This window comes from Pholcus phalangioides, unplaced genomic scaffold, assembly GCF_987345545.1.
Source record: "Pholcus phalangioides strain wild (caught in Gottingen) unplaced genomic scaffold, Ppha-v1.0 ptg000009l_1, whole genome shotgun sequence".
Lineage (NCBI taxonomy): Eukaryota > Metazoa > Arthropoda > Arachnida > Araneae > Pholcidae > Pholcus > Pholcus phalangioides.
In genome coordinates, this window is record NW_028301602.1 from 21,251,486 (window position 1) to 21,276,889 (window position 25,404).

A 25,404-nucleotide genomic window follows, 5' to 3' on the forward strand; every position below is an offset into this window, starting at 1 on the left:
AAGGGCTGTTTACACTGCTTTAGTTGGCAAGTGATTTAGTGGGTAAGTGAAATAAAAACGGTTCTATTTTTTCCAGTTAAGTAGACCTATGCGCATGCGCCAGTGGGCGTGACCTGCTGCTCTTGGAGGGGTTTTTTTGCTCTCTCACGGATTTCATTTTGATCTCATGCATGAACTAGTTTCGCTAGAATTCCGCGGAAATATTGGATGGTGAAGTGGCCAGAGGAGACAACCTTCAAGTTTGTTGAAAAATATCTTTGCCATGGACGTTTGTTGAACTATAGAAATGAAAACTACCTTAACAAACAAGCTAAAAATTAATCAATGTTGGAAATAGTAAAAGCTGTGGAATATTCAGTCGACGTGCTGCCAGGAGTTGAAAAAAAAATTGAAGGTTAAAAAATATATCGGGTGTGGAAGATTTATTATATATTAAAAACTGGACGGGGATATTTCTCTCATCCAGAAGGAATTTGCTGCCATCTATTGTAAAAATACATAAACAAATATTTAACAAAGATAGTATGTGCATTAAAATGCATTTGCATTAAATTTAAATAATAAAATTTCAAATAATTATGTTTAATGAATTTTTATTATTTAATTTTAACCCTTAGAATTTCCTACAAATGCCAAGAATCTTCTCACATAATTTTTTCAGCTTACATAATAAATAATATCTTTAACTTCGATTAAAATATCACATAATCGATATTTACGTCAATAATAACAATAATAATTATGCAGGGCTTAATATTTATGAAAATGAATATTATTTAAATGAATCCCACACCAGTTCCCACACATTTTCCATTTGTATAGTAGAACCTTAAATATTTCAGAATGAGCTATACACATTGTATCCACCATTTCCTTTATTATTTTATACTTTGTGTGTGTGTATTTCCTAGCATATAATGTAACCAAGGACCAGTAAAATGTCTGAAACAATTCAACAAACATTCAACAACACTCACAACATGAACAAAGTAACTATGGGTTCTGTATTTTAAAGGACATTTCTGTATTTTTATCTGTTTCAACTTTAATTCAATTATTGATTTTTTTCTTCTTCAAATTATGAAGTTTATTTTGTGAAGGGAATATACTTTTACCAAAAAATAATGAATGAAGATAATTTTCAAAAGCTATAAATAAATAAGGGGGAGTGCACGAGCATTTCGGTCTGCAGGCCACAAACTGGCATATACATGCTGGCCAACCTTTTACAGAACATTCCTGTTAATTTTGACATTCTCACTTTTTTTTTTATAAAAATGTTTTTAATGAAGCTTATTTTTGTTTTTATTTTCTTAAAGGCTTTATTCTTTACTGAAATCGAGGATTAGGATAATAGTCGTAACTATAATTATCAATCTATTAGTTTATAAAGTTATTTTTTGGTCCTAAATATCCTTATATCCATCTTGCATATTTGCAAAACTAACAATTTTTTGTGGATTACATTGCGATTTGCAGAAGCTCTTTCCATCATCGGTGATTTTTCTGTGATTGCAGAGATGGCAACTTTGCTTACACTTTTGACATCTTTTATGGCAATAACTGGTTTTTCCAGTATTTTTGTTTCATCAAAGAAATACAGTCAGCTTAGGTACATATTGTTATGCATATATATTGATACTTTTCTATTGCAAAACCTTTCTTAAGCCAAATTATACTCCTTGGTGGGCCGAAGGTTGTACACCCTTGCTATAAATTATATATTGTATCACTATGACACTTACGGCTACAACTAATATACATATGTTTATCAACACTTTTTTCAATAACATTACATTCAATTTTATTACAATTTCCAAAAGCCATTAATTTACCACTCATTAGTAATTTTTTCAGGCATTTCATAAACAATTGGTGATTATGACAATGAATGAATTAACGCCAGAACTTTGCCACTAGATTTATACTGTTGCTGAGATCTCTTCTTTTGTGGCAGAGTCTGGAACACTTTATTTTGTGTGGTGATTAAAAATGACAATGTTTTTAGTGTCGATTGTAATGTATTTTGCTGTATTCAAGATCTCGATTTTTCTGAATGAATATGGACACCTACAGTCATGATGAACGTGTTTTTTTTTTTGTGAAATACATTTTTGTTTACTGTGATTTTTAGCAGCACTTTGGTAATTTTAGCACCAATTAGCAAATTTGTTGAAAATTGAATTTTTTTGGCTTTCATTACCGATATCCCGTATTTTGTTGGAAGACATACAACATTCAATTCGAAGAGATGATTACTTTAAGTATAATTTTCATTTGAACCTATAAGAATATTACGAGTATCAATTAAAACAATTGAATTGCGATTGTCACTGACCAGAGGTTGAGAAATGCTGTTTTATTGAATTAATACTGTAAAAAACATCCTTGTATATATCCCATTGTATTGCAGCTAAATGACATGAAAATAAACCATACATCTGCGCACAATTACCAGCTCCCATGCTTGCAAAACAAACATTCTCCCCCCCCACATTTCCAGCCAACAATGCATTAAAATAAAAAATGTATGAGTAACAAGGGCAACTGATCATCAAAATTTGAATAAATTCATTCACTCACCCCAAACAAATTTCTAGGAACATATCCTTCTTGATCATTGAGCCTGGACCACCACCACTCGCTTTCTTGTTCATCGCCATTCCTGAGGATTTTAATGCTGCTTCCTTCTCTGAACGATAGCTCATCGGGATTGAGACCCTCATAATCATATACAGCGAAAACAATACCGTCATTCACAATGCCCATGCTATCTTGGAGACCTGAGGGTAGGAAAAAAAAATTGATGGTATTAATTTCTCACTATTGACATTAAATGTCTAACTGCACCCACAAATCCATAAAATTGATGAAAGCTGTAATGAAAGAAAATAATCTCAATCTTTTCTTTTTAACTGAACAAAAATAAATCTGATGCCTTTGGAAGTTTGCAAATTTTTAGCTCCAAAAAAAAAAGTTAAGGTTTGTTATGTCTAGCGACTTAGTAATTAAGATGCAGGGTTAAAATTTTTTCCCCGAGCTAATAACATTTTAAATTTTGTTTTAATGCAACTTCAGGTTTTTTGATTTAATGTTCATATTTCTTAATGACCTCCTTCCTTAATGAGATACAATATACATTCTAAGGGAGTGTTTCCCCTGGGGGTAATAGGAGAGTTTGGGAGGCTGTAGAAGCTTTGGATTTAGCATACATCCTATGGGTTGGATTGAGTTGGGGGGGGGGGGTCAATGAGAATAAAATTTTTTTTTAAGAGGGCGATGAAGCAAAAAGAATATGTTCTAAGTTCTATGTTCTAAAAAAATTAATGCATTACTCACAAACAAGTGAAAATTGGATTAGAAATTTCTATTCAATTACATTACAAAAAAATGTAAAAATGATTTATTTAATAAATTTGGAAATATTAAATTCGGATAGAAAATTTACCAGTTGTAACTTACATATTTTAGTGGAATGGATTGCAGTCAAAAATAAATTCAGATAAACTTGAGAGACAGAAATTACGATATTAATTTAAAAAATCACCATAAAGGTATTCGGAACAGCTGTCAAATCCTTCATCCTCTTCTTCACATTTCTCTGCAGCAGTCTCGTGATCACTGAGAGTGGTGGCGAAAATACATGCTCCTCTCTCTACTAGAAATTTCACCATGGGCAAATTGTTACATGATGCAGCACAATGCAAAGGTGTCCTGAAAAAAATTTAATTTAAATGATGCATGATCAACTTTCCTTTGTTACTTAAGAAATTTTATATCATAGGCTAGAAAATGCACAGTTCTGTGAATGTGAAATGCACTAGAAAACAGGACCGTTTAAATGTTGAGTTTTTTGTTCAGCGAAGTAAAACCTTGATTACTCAACATAACTGAAACAAGTTTACATAATAAAGTCTAAATCACAGGATAATCATACATGCATCAATTCAAAGGTCAAATATCCTCTAAACCAGGGATGCACAACCTTTAAAGTTGCCTAGAACAGATATGCGATATTGCTACTGCTCGCGGGCTAGAAACTGATATACAAGTATGTATAGTAACCATACGATTTTCATTTTATGGGACGTTGCCTCAATTTTGATGTCCCAACTCTTTTAAATATAAATGTCCTATTTTTATGCATTTTTATTCTTTATTGAAATTTAAAAAAATTACAAAAACAATCTTAATTCTTAATTAAAAATCTTGGCCTATAAAATTATCATATAATCAATAGTCATTCATATATTCATAGTAAGTCATATATTCATAATTATAAAAATCATTTATTAATAAATTCATTCAATCATTCAGCTAAATCTTTATAGCCATAAATATTAATTGTTTGTTAATAACAACTATATATTAATAGTCATGAAAAAACTGTCGTATAAATTCATTATAGTTATAAATAATATTAATATTTCAATTATGGCTATGTGGTAAGGTAGGTGCTTCCTGAAATTGTTACAAAATCTTTCGGAAAAGCAGGCTTTTCTATAGGAGAAATCAGTGCAAAGTTTGAATTTCCAAATGATGTATGCAAGCTGCTTTCTATGATTGTAGTGCTGAGGACAACATAAACAATGTACAAACTGAACCTGACATATAGACACACTGATTGAAAACCCTCTAGAGCAAGCAAAAAAAAAAAAGATTATGGAGATGGAATGAATGTTGTCGTTTCCAGAAGAAAAAACCAGTGTATGGTGAAGTTTTATAACATTTATATACAGATGCTGTCAAAACCTTGAACTGCAGAAATTTTGCTTTATAGCAGCATAATGACTCAGCATTTTTAGTATGATTTCTGAAACAAAACTGTTTACTGAAAATTAGGCAGCAAATGGTATGAACTGCATACAGAAAACTCTGTCATTGACCACTGGAAAAAATATAAATTTATTTACAGTACTGCTTTTATTTTTTTTTGTCTTAATTGCAATGTGAATATTTAATGCATTTAACGGACTGCATATAGTGTAATGTTGAAGTAAATATATGCATTTATTTTTAATAAATAATGTATCATATCAAGTGATAAATATTTAATTAATCATTATATATACTTTCTATATTATAATTATTTTATCTATTTTTAAATTTTATTTTTTTACTTAATTTTCAATTAATTTATTTTCATTTTATTTAAATTTTTTTTGAAATTGTTACATAATTTTACACATTTGTCATCTGAACCTCTATTAAGGAGAAACCTGTGTTCAATGGAAAAAATCTTGTCCCTTAAGATTCCATTGAAGACAGGTTTTACTGTATTTCAATTATAGTCATAAATAACAGTTATATAGTCATTATTCATCTCACATATTTGTCTAACTAAACACTTCTTTCTCATATTACAGTTTAATCTATGATTAGAAGTGCTTCCTTTCGCACAATTGGTAATTTTTCAGTTATAAATGCCTAATTTGCTTACTTTTGACAACTTTTTGGCGATGATCCTATAAGGATCCTAGCCTGATTTACAAATACAAAGGCCACAACAGGCAAATTACCCAATGAGGTGGCTGAAAAAAATGCCCATAAAAAATATGGATGCCAAATATAACCAAAATACAACAACCCAATATGAAGCATATACCACAAAAGAAATATTACCCAAATTTTTATCATGGAAGTGGGGTTAGCTAAAGTATATATTGTGTTGTGTGTATGGATATTTTTCTACCGGAAAACCTTTCACTGGCCAGAGGTTGTGCACCCCTCTAAACTAATTATAATCAACTATGCATTCAATATGGAAAATTCAGTTATCCTTTGCTTTCCTACTTTGCATCACATTTCTTTTTAAACAACATTTTTTCTACGAGTTGAACTGTTATTGCTGTTCCAACCAAGCAATGCCCTCTGAAAAATCATACAAAGTAAGCACTGTTGTCACTGAAATGTGAACTAGCATGGCCTTTAAGAAGTCAAAAGTCTTCATTTTCATCAAGGGAGAATTTTAGACATCTGTGGATAATTTCCATATTCCTTAAGAAAAATAGACATTGGTTAACCCTCAAACTGCTCTCATCAAGAATTATGGAATACTAAATTGCAGATGATTCATGATATAGGGAAGGAAAGGAGATTTTTTCTCATAAATACAGAAAGAATTTTTTCAGACTATTTGTGCAGCTTAAAGGTTAATTGAGTTTTTGATAAATAAGGGTCTGATAATAGAGCTCCTATACTGCAATACATCTTTTTTTGCACTTGAATATATATGTAGTGGATCCCACTGACAATATTTTTCAAAACCATCATGAAAAATGCAAGCAGGAAAATGCTCCAAACAGGTTCTTGTATGTGTTAGTAAAAGTTGGGATCCCAAAAATAAATGGTACTAAGTGGGAAAACATTCTAAGTGAGATCGTTATAAGCGCGATCTACTGTGCTAATAATTTCAGCTCCTTGTGAATGTTATCTGCTGATTCTTACATGGAAAAATGGAAACTTATACCAGAAGAAAACTGTGTTTACAAACTCTAGGACAAGAAAAAGAGGAAAATAAGAGTTATAACAAACTTACCAGCCATCACTATCTTGTGCATTCACATCACAGCCAAACTCAACAAGAAATTTCACTACATCAAAGTGACCAGCACAAATGGCATTATGGAGGGCTGTGATACCTTCATCATTAGCTGCACTGGGATTAGGAACCTGTGCAAGATGATTAATAACAATGAGAAATGATAAATACATCAGAAAAATATCAAAAGTTTAATCATTATTCACAGGGAAAATACTGAAGCGAATAATTACCCCCCCCCCCCCATAAAGTTTCATTATAGTTTTTATGCAAAACAAGAACTTGTATACAGTTGAGTCCCAATTTAACAAATCATGTGGAGACAGACGATTCCATTTAGAAAAGTTGGGAATCAGTGATGATAAATACACTTAACTGGTACTAATAAAAAAAAGATTAATTTAAGGTTCCACTGCACATGGAGAGTAATAAGACATCCATAAATTTTTTTATGGGTATTGTATAATATTTTATCATGTATATACTTTTTATGATTGCATTTCTCATTGGGTTGCTGTATTTTTGAAATGTGATATCCATATTTGTTATGGGCATCTTTTTCTCAACCACCTTGTTGGGCATTTTGCCTGTTGTGGCCTTGTATTTGTTTTGCATTGTATTGTAATAAAAACATGTTAAAAAACCATAAATACATGTACAGTAGTCATTCGATAATCCATACATGTGCTAGTCTGGTTCATTTCCTTCGTGCATGCAACAGGAAAACATGCCACTGCATCTGCACAGAATTTTATATTACTTAAATGGGCTTTTTCAAATAACTTCCAGTAATCCAGCGATTTCGGTAATCTGGCCAGGGTTGGCAGGTTTTTGACGCATGGCAGTTTTGATGGTTTAAACTGTCACGTCAGAAACCTCAAATATTGTTTTTCAATATAAAAATTTCCATTGGAAATACACGTTAATTGCATGTAATGTTTAAAATGGCTATATATATATAAAATGTGTTATACAAAGAATAGGCCCTAAATATACTTAATAACGATTGTGAAATACTTTTCTATTCTCTACAGAATTATTTTCTACAATATATGTTTAGGAAAATATAAAATTTGAATAGAGCACAGCATAAAAGCTAAAGGAAAAACTATGGAACTATTCAATTCCAGATGATTCTCGACCTTCCAAAATTTCTTCAATTGCTTATATATGTGTATTAATATAAAAAACATGCTGTACTCTTTTCATAACAAATAGGTGTGTTAAGAAATGTCATATATGTAATGTTGATTTCTGTTATTATTAAATTATCTAGATGATTGCCGATACTTAAAAGAATATCCTTATTGTGCATAACAGTAAAATATATTTAGCAATCAAAATACTCAATTGTCTGACTCAAATATCCTTTAATTTAGAGTGCTGGCTTGTATGGCGCTTAAGAAACTCTTGTAACTCATTCTTAGTGCAAAAGTAAGAACAACTAAGCTTGACTATGATATGGTATATTTACTGGCATTTATATGATGCAACGTTTTCTCAACTGAAGCTGTATTTAAATGTGCAAAACAATGCTTTGGGTATATTAAGTCCAGCCAGCTCTGATTTGATTGAAAATACTCTTTAAAATTCTGAATTTATACAATCTAAGGTAAGAAATTTTTAGGTAAGAATAAATTCGTTTAGTCAGTGTATTGACAGATGCTGCACGAAAACTTTTAATATGGAATAAAATTTTGGGCAGATCAGAAAATTAAAAATATCGAAATATATATTTTATACAGATTAATTATAATTCAAAATATAACTCTAATCTACCTGAAAAAAGTGTTCTTTTAATTTATCTATCAGGTTGAAAAACTATTTGACAAAATTGACAATAAGTTTTTCACTGTTTCAATACTGTGTTTCTGAGGTCAAAAACTAACCCTGATCCCTTATCACACATATTTTGAATAAACAGCTCTATTTGACTTAGTAAATTGAGCAAAGATGATCAATAATTTAGATAAAATGAACCATAAAATTATGTATTATCTGTTCTAGAATCTGTGCACCGAAAAATTCAAAATTGCAAATTATAATTGGTATTTTGTTTTAACTATTCGCAATAAATTAGCATTTGAAAATTAAGCATTCTAATATGCAAAAAAGGTAAGTCATCATGTTATACACCTGTTGTGTTCAAAACATCCAAAAGCATTCATTTAGGTTTTTCGACAGTTTGACACTTGAAACCAGTTTTTGACGCATGTCGTGCCAAAAACCCAACCCTGAATCTGGCACACCCTGATTCTACATGCATTGAATTAGTGAGATTCTAGCCCATTGTATACTGTTTTATAAGAACTTTTCTGAAAAAATTCTTTGATATTCAATTTAATTTTCTGAAATTTCCCCGAGTATATATGCCTTGTTTTGACTAATCACATTAAGACTCGAGTTTTCTGATAACATCTGAAAAAAATCCTGGTTGTATGCATGATGACCAAATGTCCCATTTGGTTGAACAGGACAACTCCATTTACCTTTCCCAGGGGTAAGGTAGATACAGGTTTCAAAATGTTAAATTGTGCATTTTTTATATTACTTATTCTAAAACCAGATTTTTCCCCCCCTTTAAACTAAACTTCCAATTTTGTTCAAAAAAATTGTGAGTTCCAATGCAACTCTCTAATGTGTATCACAAAAATTTGATATTTTTTATAATGTACGTTCTAAGGAACTATATAAATGTGGTCACAGTTAAAAAACCTGACCACGAACTGATGGACTCACGCATTCCTTCACTGAGGAAAAGCCATTGCAAAAGCCACATTACACGTATATGGATCATAGTAGCTGTTACGGCCGAATTAGGACATGTTGAACCAAGTAAGGAAATTTTTTATCAATAACAGAGCTTTCTAACCTCCTGTATAACTTGAGTATGGTTTAACCTTAGCTTCAAAATATGTAAAAAAAAAACTTTCGGCAAGAAAAAAAAGATAACAAACCGTAGTCCTGATAACTATAAAATTTTTCCCCGTGTTATGATATTGGTCTGTTCCGTTCTTAGCAAAAATTAATTATAACAATACCTAAATGATAACATTATACATGATTCTAATAAGCTGTGACAACAGTATTAACATTAGTTAATGCATCCCCTGTGGATCAGAAAATGTGAGAGTGAGGCATTTCTAAGGAAAAAAAATGAGATGAAATAATTCACCTACTTCACGGGCAGTTTTTTTAACTAACTCAAGTTCCCCTTCGAGAGCTGCATCTAGTAGAAGGGCCAAAGGATCAAAACTGACCCTCCTTGGACTGCGAACAGATCCTTCAGTTTTGAGGTTGCCTTTCATTCTTCGGAAAGCTGCACTCTGGTGTAAAGGTACATCTTTATCACAATTCTTGACCTCATTCTTGAATGCTTCAGCAGAACCTTCAGAAATAAATATAACCACCTATTGATTACAAGCTTATAATTCAGATTCAATTACAATAGAATAAATTTCCAATAAATTTTTTGCATATTCAAATAAAAATATAACAAAGGTGAAGAATTAGAAGCCAATTTTCCATTTAACAAAAAGTTTATAGCCTCACAAAAAATGTGCAGTAGGGTTAGATATTTCATACAAGCAATTAAGAAATTTAATTTGAAAGTCAATATCTTAATCTGATTTCAAGTAACTACGAAATATTCCTACCATATTAATGAGCATCCTACATTGATTTCACTGGGCAAACAGCAATTTTGTTCAATTGCCCAGCTAAAATTTAATTGCACATCATAACTTTCCAGTTTAGAAAATGCAAGTTGAGATTTTTTGAACAGATCTGAATTCTGGACGAAAATAACATACCAGGGGTTTTGAACCTTTCAGCATCACGGGCCAGATTGAAAAGGCTTGTGTGTGTGTGCCACCAACTCATACTGAGGTATTCATAATTGTAAGAATTCACACAGATTTAAAGGATTTCTCATCTAATTTACAGCGACATCTTGATTGATGGCCAAAGAGGACCATCCCCACGATATAAAAAGGGATCACAATAATTCAATACTTTTATTTGTTCTGAAATTATTTCTTTCATTCATTATAAATTTTGATTAGTTCCGAAATTCATTTCTCTTTTCACCATTTCTGGAAAAATTTGATTAAATTACTTCTTTCAATCTGAAATCATTTTAAATGTGATTCTGTAAATATTTATTTCAATAATTCTGAAAAACTATTCCTTTTCAATATTTTAAAGTTACTTCCTCCTCTTTCAATTTACCTTGAAATTATTTCTGTCAATGAATCTCGAAAGTATTTCTTTTACTTAAACTTGGAATTATTCCTTTCAATATACTTTATTTTGAATAAATCTATTGAAATTATTTCGAATAAATATTGAAATTTCTTTCAGTAATATTGCAGTATAACACTCAGTGGTCTGCTGCTTCAACCAAATAATTTTTTTTTAATTTGATCGTCGTTTAATATTTATATTCATAGGCAGAATTTTCTCGAGGGGTTTCAGATTTTTTTTCCCTTCTGAGAATATTTCCTTTAGATTTTTTTCCATGAGGGGTTTACATTTTTCCCTGTAAAATAACACTATAATCTTGGCATGGGGTGGGGGTAGAACCCCAACCCCCCTCTGTGTACGCCAATGCTTTTATTCATTTCCTAAAAATGGTTAACATTTAGTTAACTTTTCCACAACAAGAAGCTTGGAGGGCGACATTTGGTTTATGGGCCATGCATTGAAGAGTCCTGTCACACAGAGATATAAAAGAAACCTAAACCTTAAAAGATACATCTTTCAAAAATTGAGTTTTTTTTAGTTTTAAAAGAGTTTTTGCTACTTTTTAGTAGCAAATTTTTATCTTTGGAAAAACATGACGTCAAGCTAGCTGTCGCCAATTATTGCCAAACATTAGGGCAAATTATTTACCATTACTACACTGAAATCAAAATTACACCAACAAAAAATCGCCATCAGTCCCAAAAAAAACCCCATGATGTTGGCTGTTTAAGGAATTTTCTCTTTTCCTCGCAGAAATGATACGTTTCTTTGTGATTTGGCACAATAGCAACAATTTGCTTTGTGCATGTGGCATCATTTTGGGAGAAGAAACACTGGCAACAGAATTACACTACATCTGACATAGTGTAAAATGAAAAAGGCTTCCGTATCTTCAAATTCCTGTCATCAATTCTCATTTATCCAGTTTTTAAGCTATTCAATTTAGCCCCCCCCCCCGTCAGTTTTCTTGGTGTTTAAAAAAAGTGTTCAGCTCCTTGGTGTTTAAAAAAAAGTTTTGGGAAATATCTGGAATGAATCAAACAATTTTCCATATAGAAACCTATGGGAAATTAAATTTCAGCTAACAAATAAAATTCTGAAATGATTTATCTTTGCTAGCTAAAGTATCACTGTATTCAGGAAAAAATTTTAGTACAAGGGTCTACGATGCATGGCCCCGGAGGCCACATTTGGCCCTCTGAGCTTTTTGTCATGGCCTGCCCATCATTTTCAGAAAATGGTTGGGAAAACTGAAAGAAATAATTTCGGAATTTCCAAACTATTTAAAATTAGTAAAAAAAATAACTTAACTTATACAAATCAATGAGAAATAATTTCTTAATTTCTAATAGAAATTTCATAATCAATAAAAAAATAATTGCAAAATTATTGAAAAAAAAAAAGGATTTCAAGATATATTGAGAAGAATAGTTTTACAATTACAAAAAATGAATAATTACAGAAACATTTAAAATGATTTCAGATTAAAATTAATCAGAATTAATTTAATCAAACGTCCTTTTAAAATTGGTGGAAAAAAATTATTTATGAACTAATCAAAATTAGTCGTCTGCAGGAAGTTTCAATTCAATCAGCGGTGCCTTAAAGGTTGTAGATCTCTGACCTAGCAGATATATTTCTAAGGAAAAAAACACCATATAGTCTTTCTAAATACTTCATACTTAATTTAACTTCGTGTAAAACAAATCTTTTCCAGAGAAATAATAAAAAATAATTCAAAAGGAGAAAAAAACTAAACTAACTTTGTATTGGAACACACTCCAATGAATCACATGGCGAAGCAGAGCCGCTGCTGTTTTGATCATCAGGTTTAGCTGCAACTTTGAATCCATTCTGCACGCAGTTTTCGTCACCTTTGTCGCTGGCAGTAGAATCTATGGATTCCAGAGAATCTGGCGGATCACCATCTAACTTCACACCATTACTACTGATGTTAGCCGATATTACAGGAAAGTGGTGCTGCGGGGAAACATCAGAATCTGAACTGGACATGAACCCGTGAGCATCGATAGAATAGTCCTTGCCAAGCAAAGAATCCTCCGCTTTCTCCATGCTCAGAGAACCTGGGTCATTCATGGCACTTTTGAAAGAAGCTGACAAAATATTTGGTTCCATCAGCCTCTTGTAAGCCGTTAAAGCTGTATTCTGCTGGACTTTTAATTTCGGAGGTTCTAAGCCAGGAGTCTTCCTTATAGTCAATGGTTTTGGCTTGATTGGCAACTGCACATGGAGAGGCTTGCGTTTCACTTCAGGATTTTTTGTTTCGGTAGGAACTAGGTTTTTGTGAAAATAAGTTGATAATTCGCTCTCGGGAGGTGAGCCTTCAGTTGGAGTCAATTTCAATGCATGCCTAAACAATGATATGTTAATTAAGATATGTCAGAGCATATATGGAAGATACACATGTGCAACTTACTGCTTAAATTAAGCAAATTGAATGTTATTTAATATTGGCCTACACATCAAATACAATGCAAAAGATCTCACGACTTATATAATACTTGTGTTTAAAAGTTAGACAATGGACGTCCAATGAAAAGTGGATGAGAAAAATAGTATTCCAGAATTATTAAAAGTTTATGTAGAAAGTGTATGAATTCACCATCAGCTTTTGGTGAAATGCATAAAATTTAAATTGAAAAATATGTTGAATATCTTAATTACATAATTATATACAATAATGAAATTTCATTTGATAGCAGTAGAATCAACATATTCTATTTTAATATTGAATGAAATTTCATTCAGGTTTTCCAATAACCATTATCAAATTAAAGCTAATGCTGTAGACATAACTATTGATCTAAGTCAGATGCATTCCCAGAAGGAAAATCTGAGTCAATTTCAGCTCAAATAATTGGCGGGGGGGGGGGGATGTTTATAAGTGAGCAGATATATTTCAATTTGAAAATAGCTAAAAATGAGGGAAAGAACAATATTAAGGAACAAATTTGAGAAAAAAAATTCACAAAAATGTGAGATTTTTTAGTAGCAGTTTAAACTTGTCTACATTCTGTGAGATGTAGACGATGTCTTAACTTTCAAATGAGCAATATCTTGGTGAATATTACATTTAGAAGCATGAAGTATTTTTTGTTGGAGTAATAAAGGAAAGGGTCCCAAGATGATGTCTTCAAAAAGTTAAAAAAATTATCCCACTGATTCTACTCATTTAAATATTACATCCCATCGCTGATTTTATATATGTTTGTAGGTGAGACGAATGTACTTTTTTTTCATACTTTCGTACTTTTATGAGGATGTCACCTTGGGACCTTTTCTTTGTAAGTAGAGATTTTTAATTTAAAGTTAGAGGACATAAGAATCAGCACACACATGGCCTTATCAAAATAAATGACACATTTAAAATGTGCCCAAATTTGAATACTTTTTTTTCCTAATTCAACAAATGTTTCAAATCAATGACCCTAAAACAGAATATGCCAAAAACAGTGATATATTTCGCAGAACAATCAATGCTACTACAGAACAATCCGGAAGAATTCAAGAAAAGTGTTGAAAACACTTGCGGGAATTTTTACCACATAACAATCCAGTCAACTGAGGGCATGTTGCAGAACAATGCAAAACACTCTCCTTTGGAAACCAACAGTTCACAAGTTGTTTGAGCAGAAAAATATACTTAAATTATCACCATTGAGTGAATGTTTTGGCAATATATTCTTACTTGTCCATCATTAAAGTGAAACCTTGCTACAATGATACTCAATGTAATGATAAATTCCTTTAAAAGGGTATTTCTTTGAATCTCTTCTGGAATTGTCTACAGTCTATGTTAAACTCCTCTCAATACAACGATGCCCTTTACCTTGGTAAATTTGTCTATAGAAATATTTTAAAAATACTGCAACATTATTTTATATATCTAGTATGGAATGAGCTCTTTTAAAAACATTTAACTGAATTTTATTAATTAACTAATTACAATTTTTTTTCTGTGAATACTGAAAAGTGCATTTTCTGGTGATACTAATAATGCCCATAACATCAATTTAGTGGCATGTGATAATGCAGCCACTCGATTTACAGAGTGTCTAGTTCAAATATCAATATTCTTGAGCAGTTTCTACACTTTATGTAATAAAGTTGGAAAAGACAAGAAAAGCATATAAATATGGGTGGCCAAATTTTTGTTTAATATTGTGACCAGATGTAACATTACTGATTACTGTTTGAAATCAGACATTTGATCCAGATACCTCGTAATGATAACCCCTTTACAATTTTTTTTTCTTGATCCACAGAGTATCGTTATATCAATATTTCACTATATATGATTGATAAATATGTACACAAACATGACAATTTGTTTTAAGCATGTTAAGCGTTGGTGACAGACACGATGCTTGACAAAAGGCATCAAATCAGGCAAAATTTGTTATGAAAAAAAAAAAAAACATTTTGGTTAATGTAACAATAAATAAGCTGTAAAAAGATTAACACATACTTATGCAGGGTACACACTCACGAAAAGCATTAAAAAGTGTTAATGAAATACCAAAATGTTTGTTAGCTGGAATAACACTGCCAAGAGGGATTATGCACACACACACAAAGGGTATGCTTTTTTTTTCTCTTTTAGATATAAATTTTTACCTTGACACACAGCGATAATACAGGAGACGCCGTTTGTAGTCACTAGGGAAAAAAAGTAATAGTTCCTTAGAAAGAGACCCACCACCAACGAATAGAAACAGCTCCTTAATAGGATATTTACAGAAGTAGTGAAAGTATTTTCCTAAGTTTCACGATCGAAAAATTTAGAATTCTGAATGAGCAACATTTAGAAAAATAATGGTTAAAATATATATGTTTTAGAATCTGAATTACAACACAGTATTCATCCAATGATTTCAAATCAAATTCAAAACTGCAGTGGAACCTTGTTCACACGACATTCAAGAGATCGAGCCAAAATGTACAAATATGTAAGTCTAATAACTTAAGACTTTAAGAAAAAATGAATTCTCCCTCCCTCAGACATACAAAATGTTATAAAATTCAATGTGTTTAATTGCATCTCCACTTCTATTATAAAAAATATCATTTCAATCATACTTGAGGAAAAAAATTGAATCACATTTCAAATCACTTAAAGAAATAAAATTTAGTAGAACATTATCTTTGGGACACAACATAGGGTAAAAAATTACAACAAAATAGTCTTGCCTTGAGAAAATTTTCCATCTTGAACTCATTTCCCATTTTTTTGGCGGTAGATGATTTACAACCAGAGGCTTGGTCTTTTTGTTTTTCTGCTTTACAATAATTTCCAAAGTTGACACAGATATTTAACTGTTTTGCAAGATCAACTTCTATCATTAATTCAAAATTCCTGTAGAATTCTTCCAAAATTGTTTTTTTTAAAGAGAAAGTAATTTCTCGACATTATGAACAGCTGATCTGACACACCCAACAAGCAAAGCACAGCAACAAAAGAAAATTAGACAGGAAATGGTCAAAAGAACTTGCTGTGTGTGCCTCTTATCGGCAGACCTGTACCCTCCAATTGCTTACAACAAATGAACTTTTTATGCTCTGGGAGATAACGCTAAAACATTGGAAGAAAAAAAATTCTAAAAGGACATATGGTCGTCAAAAAATTCAAACGTCTATGGGGTTCGTCACGTCTGCACATTCTCAGAAACAAGCAGTAAACAACTCACTTGATGATCACACTAATAGTCATCACTCACTGGATATTTTCATATACGTCAGCAATCACTAAAATTTATGGCCTTTGCGGTGACGATATGAAAGAACTGTTGCAGCTATGTGTTTTCAATGCATACAAAAATTGTGCGCTTTCGATGGATATAAATGAAGTGAAAATATCAAATAATTGAGGTTTTGCATCAAATAAATTAGTAATTTTAACATCCAAATGTATAGGAACCGATTGCAATCAAAGCCAAACATTGTACAAACGCGAAAATTGCACAACTTAGCAACATATAAAACAAGGTTCCACTGTATAAATAATAAGTTTCTGTAAATTTTAAAACAAAACAATTTTTTTTAAAATTATTCCGTAACAGTAGCTTTTAAATTACTAGACTCTGGTAATAGTCATTGGCTGCAGTATCAGCTACAAGAACTAAAAATAATGTTTAAAACATTGAACATTCAACTGGACACTCCAGTTCACATCAGAGATATTGAAGCATTCCCGAAGGATGGGTGATTCTGGATTTCAGAAATATATTAAAAAAATAATAAAATCCCTTAGAAAACCATAAATCAACTTTGCCATTGGGATATAAATAATAATGAATCACATTTTTTCGATCTAGAAATTATGCGCTACATAGCATTCAAAATATATGATTGCTGTATAAAATCGTAATCGCTGTCTTGATCACTAGATGTTTAAAACTATAATAATATAATAAACGTGAAATGGAACTTTTCCCTGGTGAAAACCCCATGTTGAGTAATATTTTACATCATTGAACAACATAATTTTTATTGATAAAATCGTTATTCCAGCAATCATTACAACTGGTCAATACCTTCTACAATTTATTACATTGTGAAATAGGCTTAACATTGTTAAACGGCTCTGGACAGGTCCTCAATGTTGTTTTAATTGTCGGCAGATTTTTTGTCATGTTACAATATTACATTATTGTTTATGCAAATTAGGATTATGATTTCCTGAATTATTTTGGATAAGAAGTTTTGGAAAGCAATTTAGTTCATTGTGATAAGTCATGGCTTTATCATGCGAAATTACAGTAAAATCATTTAGATATTTTTCAATAGGATTTAAAAATCATTATTGCAACATTAAAGCTCATGTTTGGACATGACTTGCACACCATCAACTGGTATATCTCATCTTCATCCACCTCTCCATCTTCTCTTTAATATGGTGTTAGGTTTCGAAATAATTAATTTGTAAACCAAAATGTAATTTATTTGCATATATTAGAATTACATACCAATCGAAAAAGGAATTTCGAACATAAATTGAATTTCAAGGATTTTATTTAGCTCATTTTGTTCATACAGGGTTAATTGGCAGATTTTAGAATATTTTATTTTTAAAAAAAATTGATAGAAATTGAAAAGTATAAAAATGCACAAAAAAATCAATAAATCACAGCGGGATTAAGCTTAATATCTTGTTGTTGGGACTGAGCAATATGAACACATTTGTGTGAAGTGGGAACTTCTTATACCAGAAATGTTTTGATTGAAAAAAAAAAAAATTAGTAAAATAGGAACTCTCTGGAAACGAGACATCAAAAAACAGAATCCACCATACATTCATATTTCATACAGCACTAATTTTTTTTTGAAGGAATACAAAAAAAAAAAAAAAAATTGAAATTAAGTACCTGGCAGCACATTTTTCTTTACTTGAAGATTTACTTTGCAGAACGGAAAGAGCCAATGATACGTCAGATTTGTCATCATTACTTCGTTCTTTGAGAGGAGTTTGGCGAGGTGGAGGGATAGGCTTTACAGGCAGAGTTGGTTTTGGTGGTACGACTGGTTTCGAGGTAGTGATCTTTCCAGATACACATTTGTCTTTGACTTTCTTAAGATCAGCTGGTCCCTCAATGCTGTAGATGCTGGTAGTTTTCCTATCTAAACTTCCCTGTGCATTTGAATCAGTGACGTCAGATTTGCTTTCATTAGCATTATTGCTTCTACTTTCTACATTGCCAGATTTCTGAACCTATGAATACCATAACATACTTGTTAACATATAGTATTTTAATATTGCTTTTCAACTAAATTTGCAATAAAATGATTAGCTTGATTATTCGTTTAAAAAAGGTTCACTTTCTTACTGGAAATGCAAAATCGTTGCTTTTATAAGAATAAAAAATTAATACAGTGGGACCTTCATTAACGAGCAACTTGGTAACAAGCGATTTTCATAATGAGAAAAATTTTAAACAAATTTTAGCTTGATTAATGAATAATTCTCACAGCAATTTCACTTGTGCTTAAACAAGTGAAACACACTTGTTTAACAAACAATGATTCATATTATGAGTAAAAATTTTGTGCTTTGTTTACTCCGTTACACATGATCACAAATGAACAGATGGTTCACTTCATTTACAATCCCACAGTATGCGTGTTGGCTAATCTCCAGAGCGCAGTCTCCAGTCAGCATGCAACAGAATAAACCCCCTACAATTTCAGAATAAACCATTTTCACATCATGCATTGCCTCAAAATCACAAATAAAGCCTGGAATGGATGTCACCAAGAGAACCTCCCCCCGCCACTGTTCTTGAAAACTGGGCTGATCGAATCATTGAATGTGATTTTGAGGGTTCATCTCAAGAACACTAGCCACCAGTTGTCAAACAGATTGTGTCCTTGGAAAAGACGATAGGACTGGAGTTGGATGTGAGAGTATGACATTCAAGAACTAATGGAGTAATATAGCCAAGAGTTGGCCACAGATGAACTGACGAATCTTCTCAGTAACAGCTTGTGAACAGGATCTTGTTTGAAGAAGAGAGAAATGAGAAGGAATCTTCCAAATGAGATTGGACAGCTCCCATGTTTTACACATCTCTAAAGTTTTATAGAAAAGAATCACCAAGTGAAGCTGCAGCGGTGAGAGAGCAACGAATCTATCTAACGGTAATGCAATTTTTCATTTCTGCGAAATCAACAAAGCATTTTATTGATATGCACCGTGGAGCCAACCAAAAATGGCAAGGTACATGCAAGAAAAATACAATAATTAATCACAATCAAAACAATATAAATGATTATTGAGGCGGGAGAGACAAAGTTATAGGGGAAACCACCTGCGGAAACAAAAAAGTATGGTATTACAAAATGGGCCAATATTAAAAGGTCAAGAGGAAAAATTTTCAAGCTTCCACAAGACAAGCATACAAATTTGAGTGATTATGTCACCTGGCTTTTGTGAACGGTGCATTCATAGAATGCTCAAGATTATGACACTCATTATCGAACCAGGGAGATTTCAGGGCTTTATGATTGAAATCAGTTATTTTGGAGTACATATGGGAGGCAAGAGCAGCATTAATTATGAATTTTTTAAAATTATCAAAGAAACAGTCTATATCATTGATTGCACAAACCGAAAAGTAATCCAAAGAGAAGGAAGCTAGAAAAGCTTCGCAGAATTCAGGGACCCTTAGATCAGACCAGTGAAATTTTATTGCGTGGTTAGAGGAGGTTCTGGAAGGGGTGGATCCAGTGCAGGGACCCACTATTGGGAAATGATTAGAATACGAGCATTGAAGTACTTCAAAATCCCTAATGTGTGTGGATGCAAAGGAGAGGGTGAGATAATGTAATCTATTACACTAGAACTCTGACTTCGGGTGATGAATTATGACAGGTGAGTTTGTAGTGAATGATTTTGGTCGCGAATGAACCATGGGGCTGTGCCTCAATTGATTAGTAGGTGCGAAATAACTTTCAATGCCCCTATCACCTTTCAGATTCATACTCAAAAATCAGGAAAGGAACAAGCAAAGAAAGTGGAGGAATGAAGAAAAAACATGGCCAAATGGTAGGAGATCGGGTGTTGCCATCAAAAAGGAAGCAGCATTAAATATCATTAGCTTGGCTCCTTTTTCAAGTCAAATAAAAAAAAAAGATTGCAGTGAGCCAGCAGAAAACAAAGTAATTATTGATTAAATGCCATTTTTCTCATTTTTATGTGAATGAATAATTATGGAACAAATCATTAGAGTTTCCATAATTTCTTATGGGAAAGCTTGATTCGATATACAAGTGATGTATAACGAACACGTTCACAGAAAAATTATGCTTGTAAACCGAAGTTCCAATGTATGCTTCTTTCAATAAGGGTTAGTATGCAAATATTTACATTTCTTGGTATGGAAATCATGTGCTACTCCATTTTAAATAAAATATCGCCCCCCCCCACCAAAATTAGAAGCACAAATGTGTAATTTCCTTGGAAAAAAAAGAATGGGGGACATGATATTTGAATGTTTACTCTCTCTACCATGTTCTATGGAAGTTATTTCAATAAAATGTTTGGTAACATGTTTCAATGGGCATACACACATTCATGTTTCAGGTGAAACTGACACTATTAAAGTTTGATGAAAGATCTTTTATAAATCTTAAAAAAACAAAACGAATAAAGCCTATTGGTCTCACATTCGCTGGAATATTACCAATACACTTATTGGTTGTATTTTCTAAAATAACTATTATAAAACTTATCGTGTAATTCCAGCCATTACACACTAGACTTGTGAATAATAATTTCCAAATAAAAACATTGCGCTCTTACATATAATTTGTTTCACAATAAGATTAACCAACACTAAGAAAATTGACATACTTCCAAACTAGCACTAACTGATGCATATGGTTTTGGCACAGTGTTTTCATTTCTCCCTTGATGAACCGGGAGACCTGCAGCTTTGACAGTATTGCTATTACTATTGGTGTAATTTGTGAATGGTCTTGGTGCGAAATTCAGCATATTTTTCTGTGATGGCAGAGGTGGAGGCGGCGGTGGTGGAGGATGAGGCAAAGCCATGTTTGAATCTAAAGAATTTTCCGAAGAGCAAGAGACATCATCTGATTGAACATCTTCAAGATTATGTTTGCCTTTCAGTGAAAACTTTGTGTTATATGGTAACGTTTGATACTTGGGGTCACTCTTCTTCAATGAAAATTCGCAGAGGTCTCTCTGATGCGATCCGCTCAACTTGGCAGACATGTCATCTTGAGTATGGTCAGGTTCTAATGTCTCCCTCTGCATGGGTTCCACGGTAGCCACATTGGATGTTTGATATATGTGCTCCGTAGGTGAAGAAGCATATTGTCGCGCTAGTGAAACGTTATGAATCTGATTGGATAACTGCTGGTTCATGAGCCTTTTTCGTTGAAGTCTTTGCGTGAGATCAACAATTTTCCTGTCAAGTTGCCCCATGTCATGCTGCTTTTGCGCTATCATTTCTCGTTGTTCAAATATCTGCTGGCTTTGATGTTCTGATACTTTTGTCTGATACTGAAAAAAATAACATTCAGAATATGAAGTCCAATATCAATCTAAGGGAAAACACAGAATGAACTATTAATATGGGGAGGGGAAAGCTACCAACTGAGAATGACAATGAAATTTTCTAAATTCTGTACAAAAACCACACATAAACTATTGTTAAAGGGATTTTCGAAAAACAGATTTTTTCTTATTTGGAAAAAGATGACATGATGCTAGTCATCACTAAAAAACTGTGCCTGAGTGACATGGTGGTAAGATGCTCGTCTACCATCATGAAGGTTGTTGTCAGGGTCCCGGGTTCGAACCCAAGGGAGGATATAGATCAGATATTTTCTCTAAAAAACTCAAGGCGACCACTGATAGACAACGCTTTTACTTCCAACCCATCTCACTAATGGCAGTAAATTGCAATATAGCGGTATGGCCAGAGTTGGTGTTTGGTGAAGTAGTAGTCCTCACTAAATGGCATGAAGTTCCTAATCATAGACCAACAGTAGGTTGAATTACCATGCATTAACTGCAGTGTAAATGAGAGAGCCGGTCTCCCATTTGAAAAAGTCTCTCCACAGAGAGCAGGCAGACCTACTACACGATACTTACATAATATAAAAAGGCAAGAGTTGACCGTCTTTACTTCAAAATATGGAAGACAGATGGCTGCACCAGCAAGAACATGAAACAATCACAACTTGCACAACATGAAACCTTAGGGCCACACATACTCAGAACACACACATTCTGACATGAATTGATTCGTTAAAAATTCAACTAAGAATGTGTACGAAGTGCATGTATGGTTAAGTAAAAGTGGACATTAACTACTCAAATCAAAATCACGTTGACAAAAAAAAAAAATTGCCACGAGGATTAAAAAGGGTCATCACAGATACATGTCATCAATCCCACTGCTGAGAAACATGTCTTGATGTTGGCAGTTTGGGAAATTTATCTTTTACCAGACAAAATGAAGGATTTCTTCATGATTTGAGACAATGGTGACAATTTATATCATGCATGCCACATTGTTTTGGGAAGGGAAAGCAGCTGTTTTCTTTGGAAATTTTTTTTCCCAGATAATCAGGTGCACTAAACTTTACCAACTGTCACTTGGAAATTGAACATTAAGGCCAATGCAGAGCTTTACAAATCCAAAAATAACAAAAAAAATGGTGAAACTATTCAAATTTCTTGGGAGCCAAGCATAGTTTTTTCCTCAAGAAAAATGACCATGAATAATGTTTACAGGACTCAATTTCCATGTTAGAAGATCCAATGCCACAGTATCAGAAGGAAATTGTGTCACTCCAATTTACCAATCACATACAGAAAATCTGAGGCGCTAATGATGATTTACCAATTGCCATGACAACCTGGGATTTGCCAAGCCCTGATAAACAATACACCAAAAAAAAAAAAAACACAAGTAGGCTAAGAACAATAGTTAAAAATATGTGAGTGAGAATGACATCATTGCAAAATGAAATACAAACCATTAACTCTCGACGAAGATCGTCCAATTTGATCATGGAGGGAGGCACTCTCGGCATTTTGTGGTTCTTTGTCGTTCGTATATCATCAAGCTGACGGGTAAGCTCTTCCACTTTACTGACAGCCACATTAAGCTCTTTTTCTTTCTCACTAAATAAAGCTCGAATTGATTCAAGCTCTGCACCTGGAAAACATTTTTGAATTTTATAAACTATAATTATGCTATTGAAACATATAATATTGGTCTCCCAGAGCCAGTATCAATTTCGGCACCACTCCCCATAGTTTTAAATGAAAAACCAGCAAACTCAATGCCCGAGACACCAGACCCATCTGCCGTTCCCCAGTTGCGGCAGTGACTCGACCAGATGAACAAGGAAAAGAAGCCTTTCACATAAACTTACTACAGTAGAAGATTGTTACAATACAGTGACACCTTGGCTAATGAAAATATAATCACATCAGTTAACTAAAAAAAGATTTTCCATAGGTTTCTACAGAAATTAGTTTAATTTGTCTCAGGAACAGCCGAAAATTCGGAGATAAATTTCATAAAACACTAAGAAACGCTGTAGAAAAGACAAATACAGACGGAAGACTGCGATAAGTAACTTCACAATTGGTTGAACGAAAATTTAAAGGAAGATGAAAAACTGATTTTTTGCTTTTATTTCATACCATGCATGCATTTGGGTTTATGAGTCATAAAGAATATCCAGACTGTTCAGTTTGGTATTAAGAGTCTTACCAATTACCATGTACACTGAAATCATTCAAGCCTGAGGGTTCTTAATTTTTTTTTTCAATGCATTTTCTCTTATCTTAATTTTAATTGTTCATTTTACATGAAATGGCTCAAAACCTTTTTGAAGGAGAGTTATAACTGGAAAGAGATTCCGAGATGGAAATAAATTTATCTTGCTCGAATAACAATTACTCATTGCATAGCTGTCAACTTTAGAAAATGACAATTTGAAATATTTTCATGCGGATCCAAATTCCATACAAAAATAAATGTAAAAGGGATCTTTTAAAATATTTTAGGGATTTTTCAATTAGTAAAAGGGAAATTTTAGGGATATTTTTCCACTGCAAAAACAGTGACACAGTGCAAGCCATCACTTATAATGAACTAGTAGATTAAAGTCCTTTGGTTAAATTACGAAATATAATATAAATATAACACGAAATATAAATTAAAAAAAAAAAATCTCACAAACCAAAAAATTTCCGTCAGGCCCGAAATAGGACATATAGATAAAGCAGATACATGCAATCATGAAAATTTCAGATCTCAAAAGGCCGGATCGATGCTTGCGGATTGGCTAATTGTGTTTTCTTCCCAAAATTGAAATCTTTTGTGATATGATGAAATTGCGACAATTTACACAACGATTATGAAGCAGCAGTTTTGTTGGGTAAAAATTCTTGGGAATACTTTTTCCCCCTAAATGTAGAGATTTTTTACAATCACAGGTGAAATTTGGGAGATATAAGAATTTCTTGAGAGTCCGTGAGATAGAGTAGAAATTCTGGAGCTTCTTTTACCATCACATCACCGATAATGCCACTATAAAGACTCCAGCGAGCATAATTAACAAACAATTTTACTTGGTATCAAGTAACCCAGATTATGAAGGCTTGAAGCAGAATGTTTTACATTGTTCTACAACAAACCCTCAGCTGACTGGACGTGTCCTGCAGTAAAAATTCCCATTAGAATGTTTTCTACAGTTCTCTTAAAATTTCTAATGATTGTTCTGTGACGTACATCACAGTTTTCGGCATATTCTGTTTTCGGGTTAAGTCATTTTCACCTGGTCTCCACAGGTGACATCATACTGAGGATTGACTGCTTTTATAAATTTCAATAATTGACAATTTAGCTTTTCTGCAATGTTTTGTATTTAAGATACCAATTTCCTGCAATTTTTCTCAATGAAATGTAGTCACCCTATGCATCAATCGATTGGATGACAGGTTATTTAAAAACCTGAGTGTTAAGTATTTTTAACTAGAATAACAGCTAAAAAAAGAACTTTATGATAACGCATTCAATGGAAAAAATAAACAGGCATTTTATAGTTTCAAT

At 32.6% G+C, this 25,404-nt stretch overlaps 1 protein-coding gene across 4 annotated transcripts in view; it reads right to left on the bottom strand.

Moving 5' to 3' along the window:
* LOC149082253 (apoptosis-stimulating of p53 protein 1-like) overlaps positions 1-25,404 on the bottom strand; it is a 29,226-nt gene that overhangs the window by 1,023 nt on the left and 2,799 nt on the right. The window contains exons 3-11 of one of the 4 annotated variants that reach the window (XM_089235765.1): positions 23,315-23,496; positions 21,156-21,830; positions 18,172-18,515; positions 15,425-15,466; positions 12,550-13,157; positions 9,721-9,929; positions 6,539-6,672; positions 3,548-3,714; positions 2,584-2,783 (exon numbers count right to left, since the gene is read on the bottom strand). In XM_089235765.1, coding sequence (XP_089091891.1) covers positions 2,584-2,783; positions 3,548-3,714; positions 6,539-6,672; positions 9,721-9,929; positions 12,550-13,157; positions 15,425-15,466; positions 18,172-18,515; positions 21,156-21,830; positions 23,315-23,496 — 2,561 coding nt within the window. The remainder of the gene's footprint in view (positions 1-2,583; positions 2,784-3,547; positions 3,715-6,538; positions 6,673-9,720; positions 9,930-12,549; positions 13,158-15,424; positions 15,467-18,171; positions 18,516-21,155; positions 21,831-23,314; positions 23,497-25,404) is intronic. The other 3 variants (XM_089235766.1, XM_089235767.1, XM_089235768.1) reach the window with 3 other exon arrangements.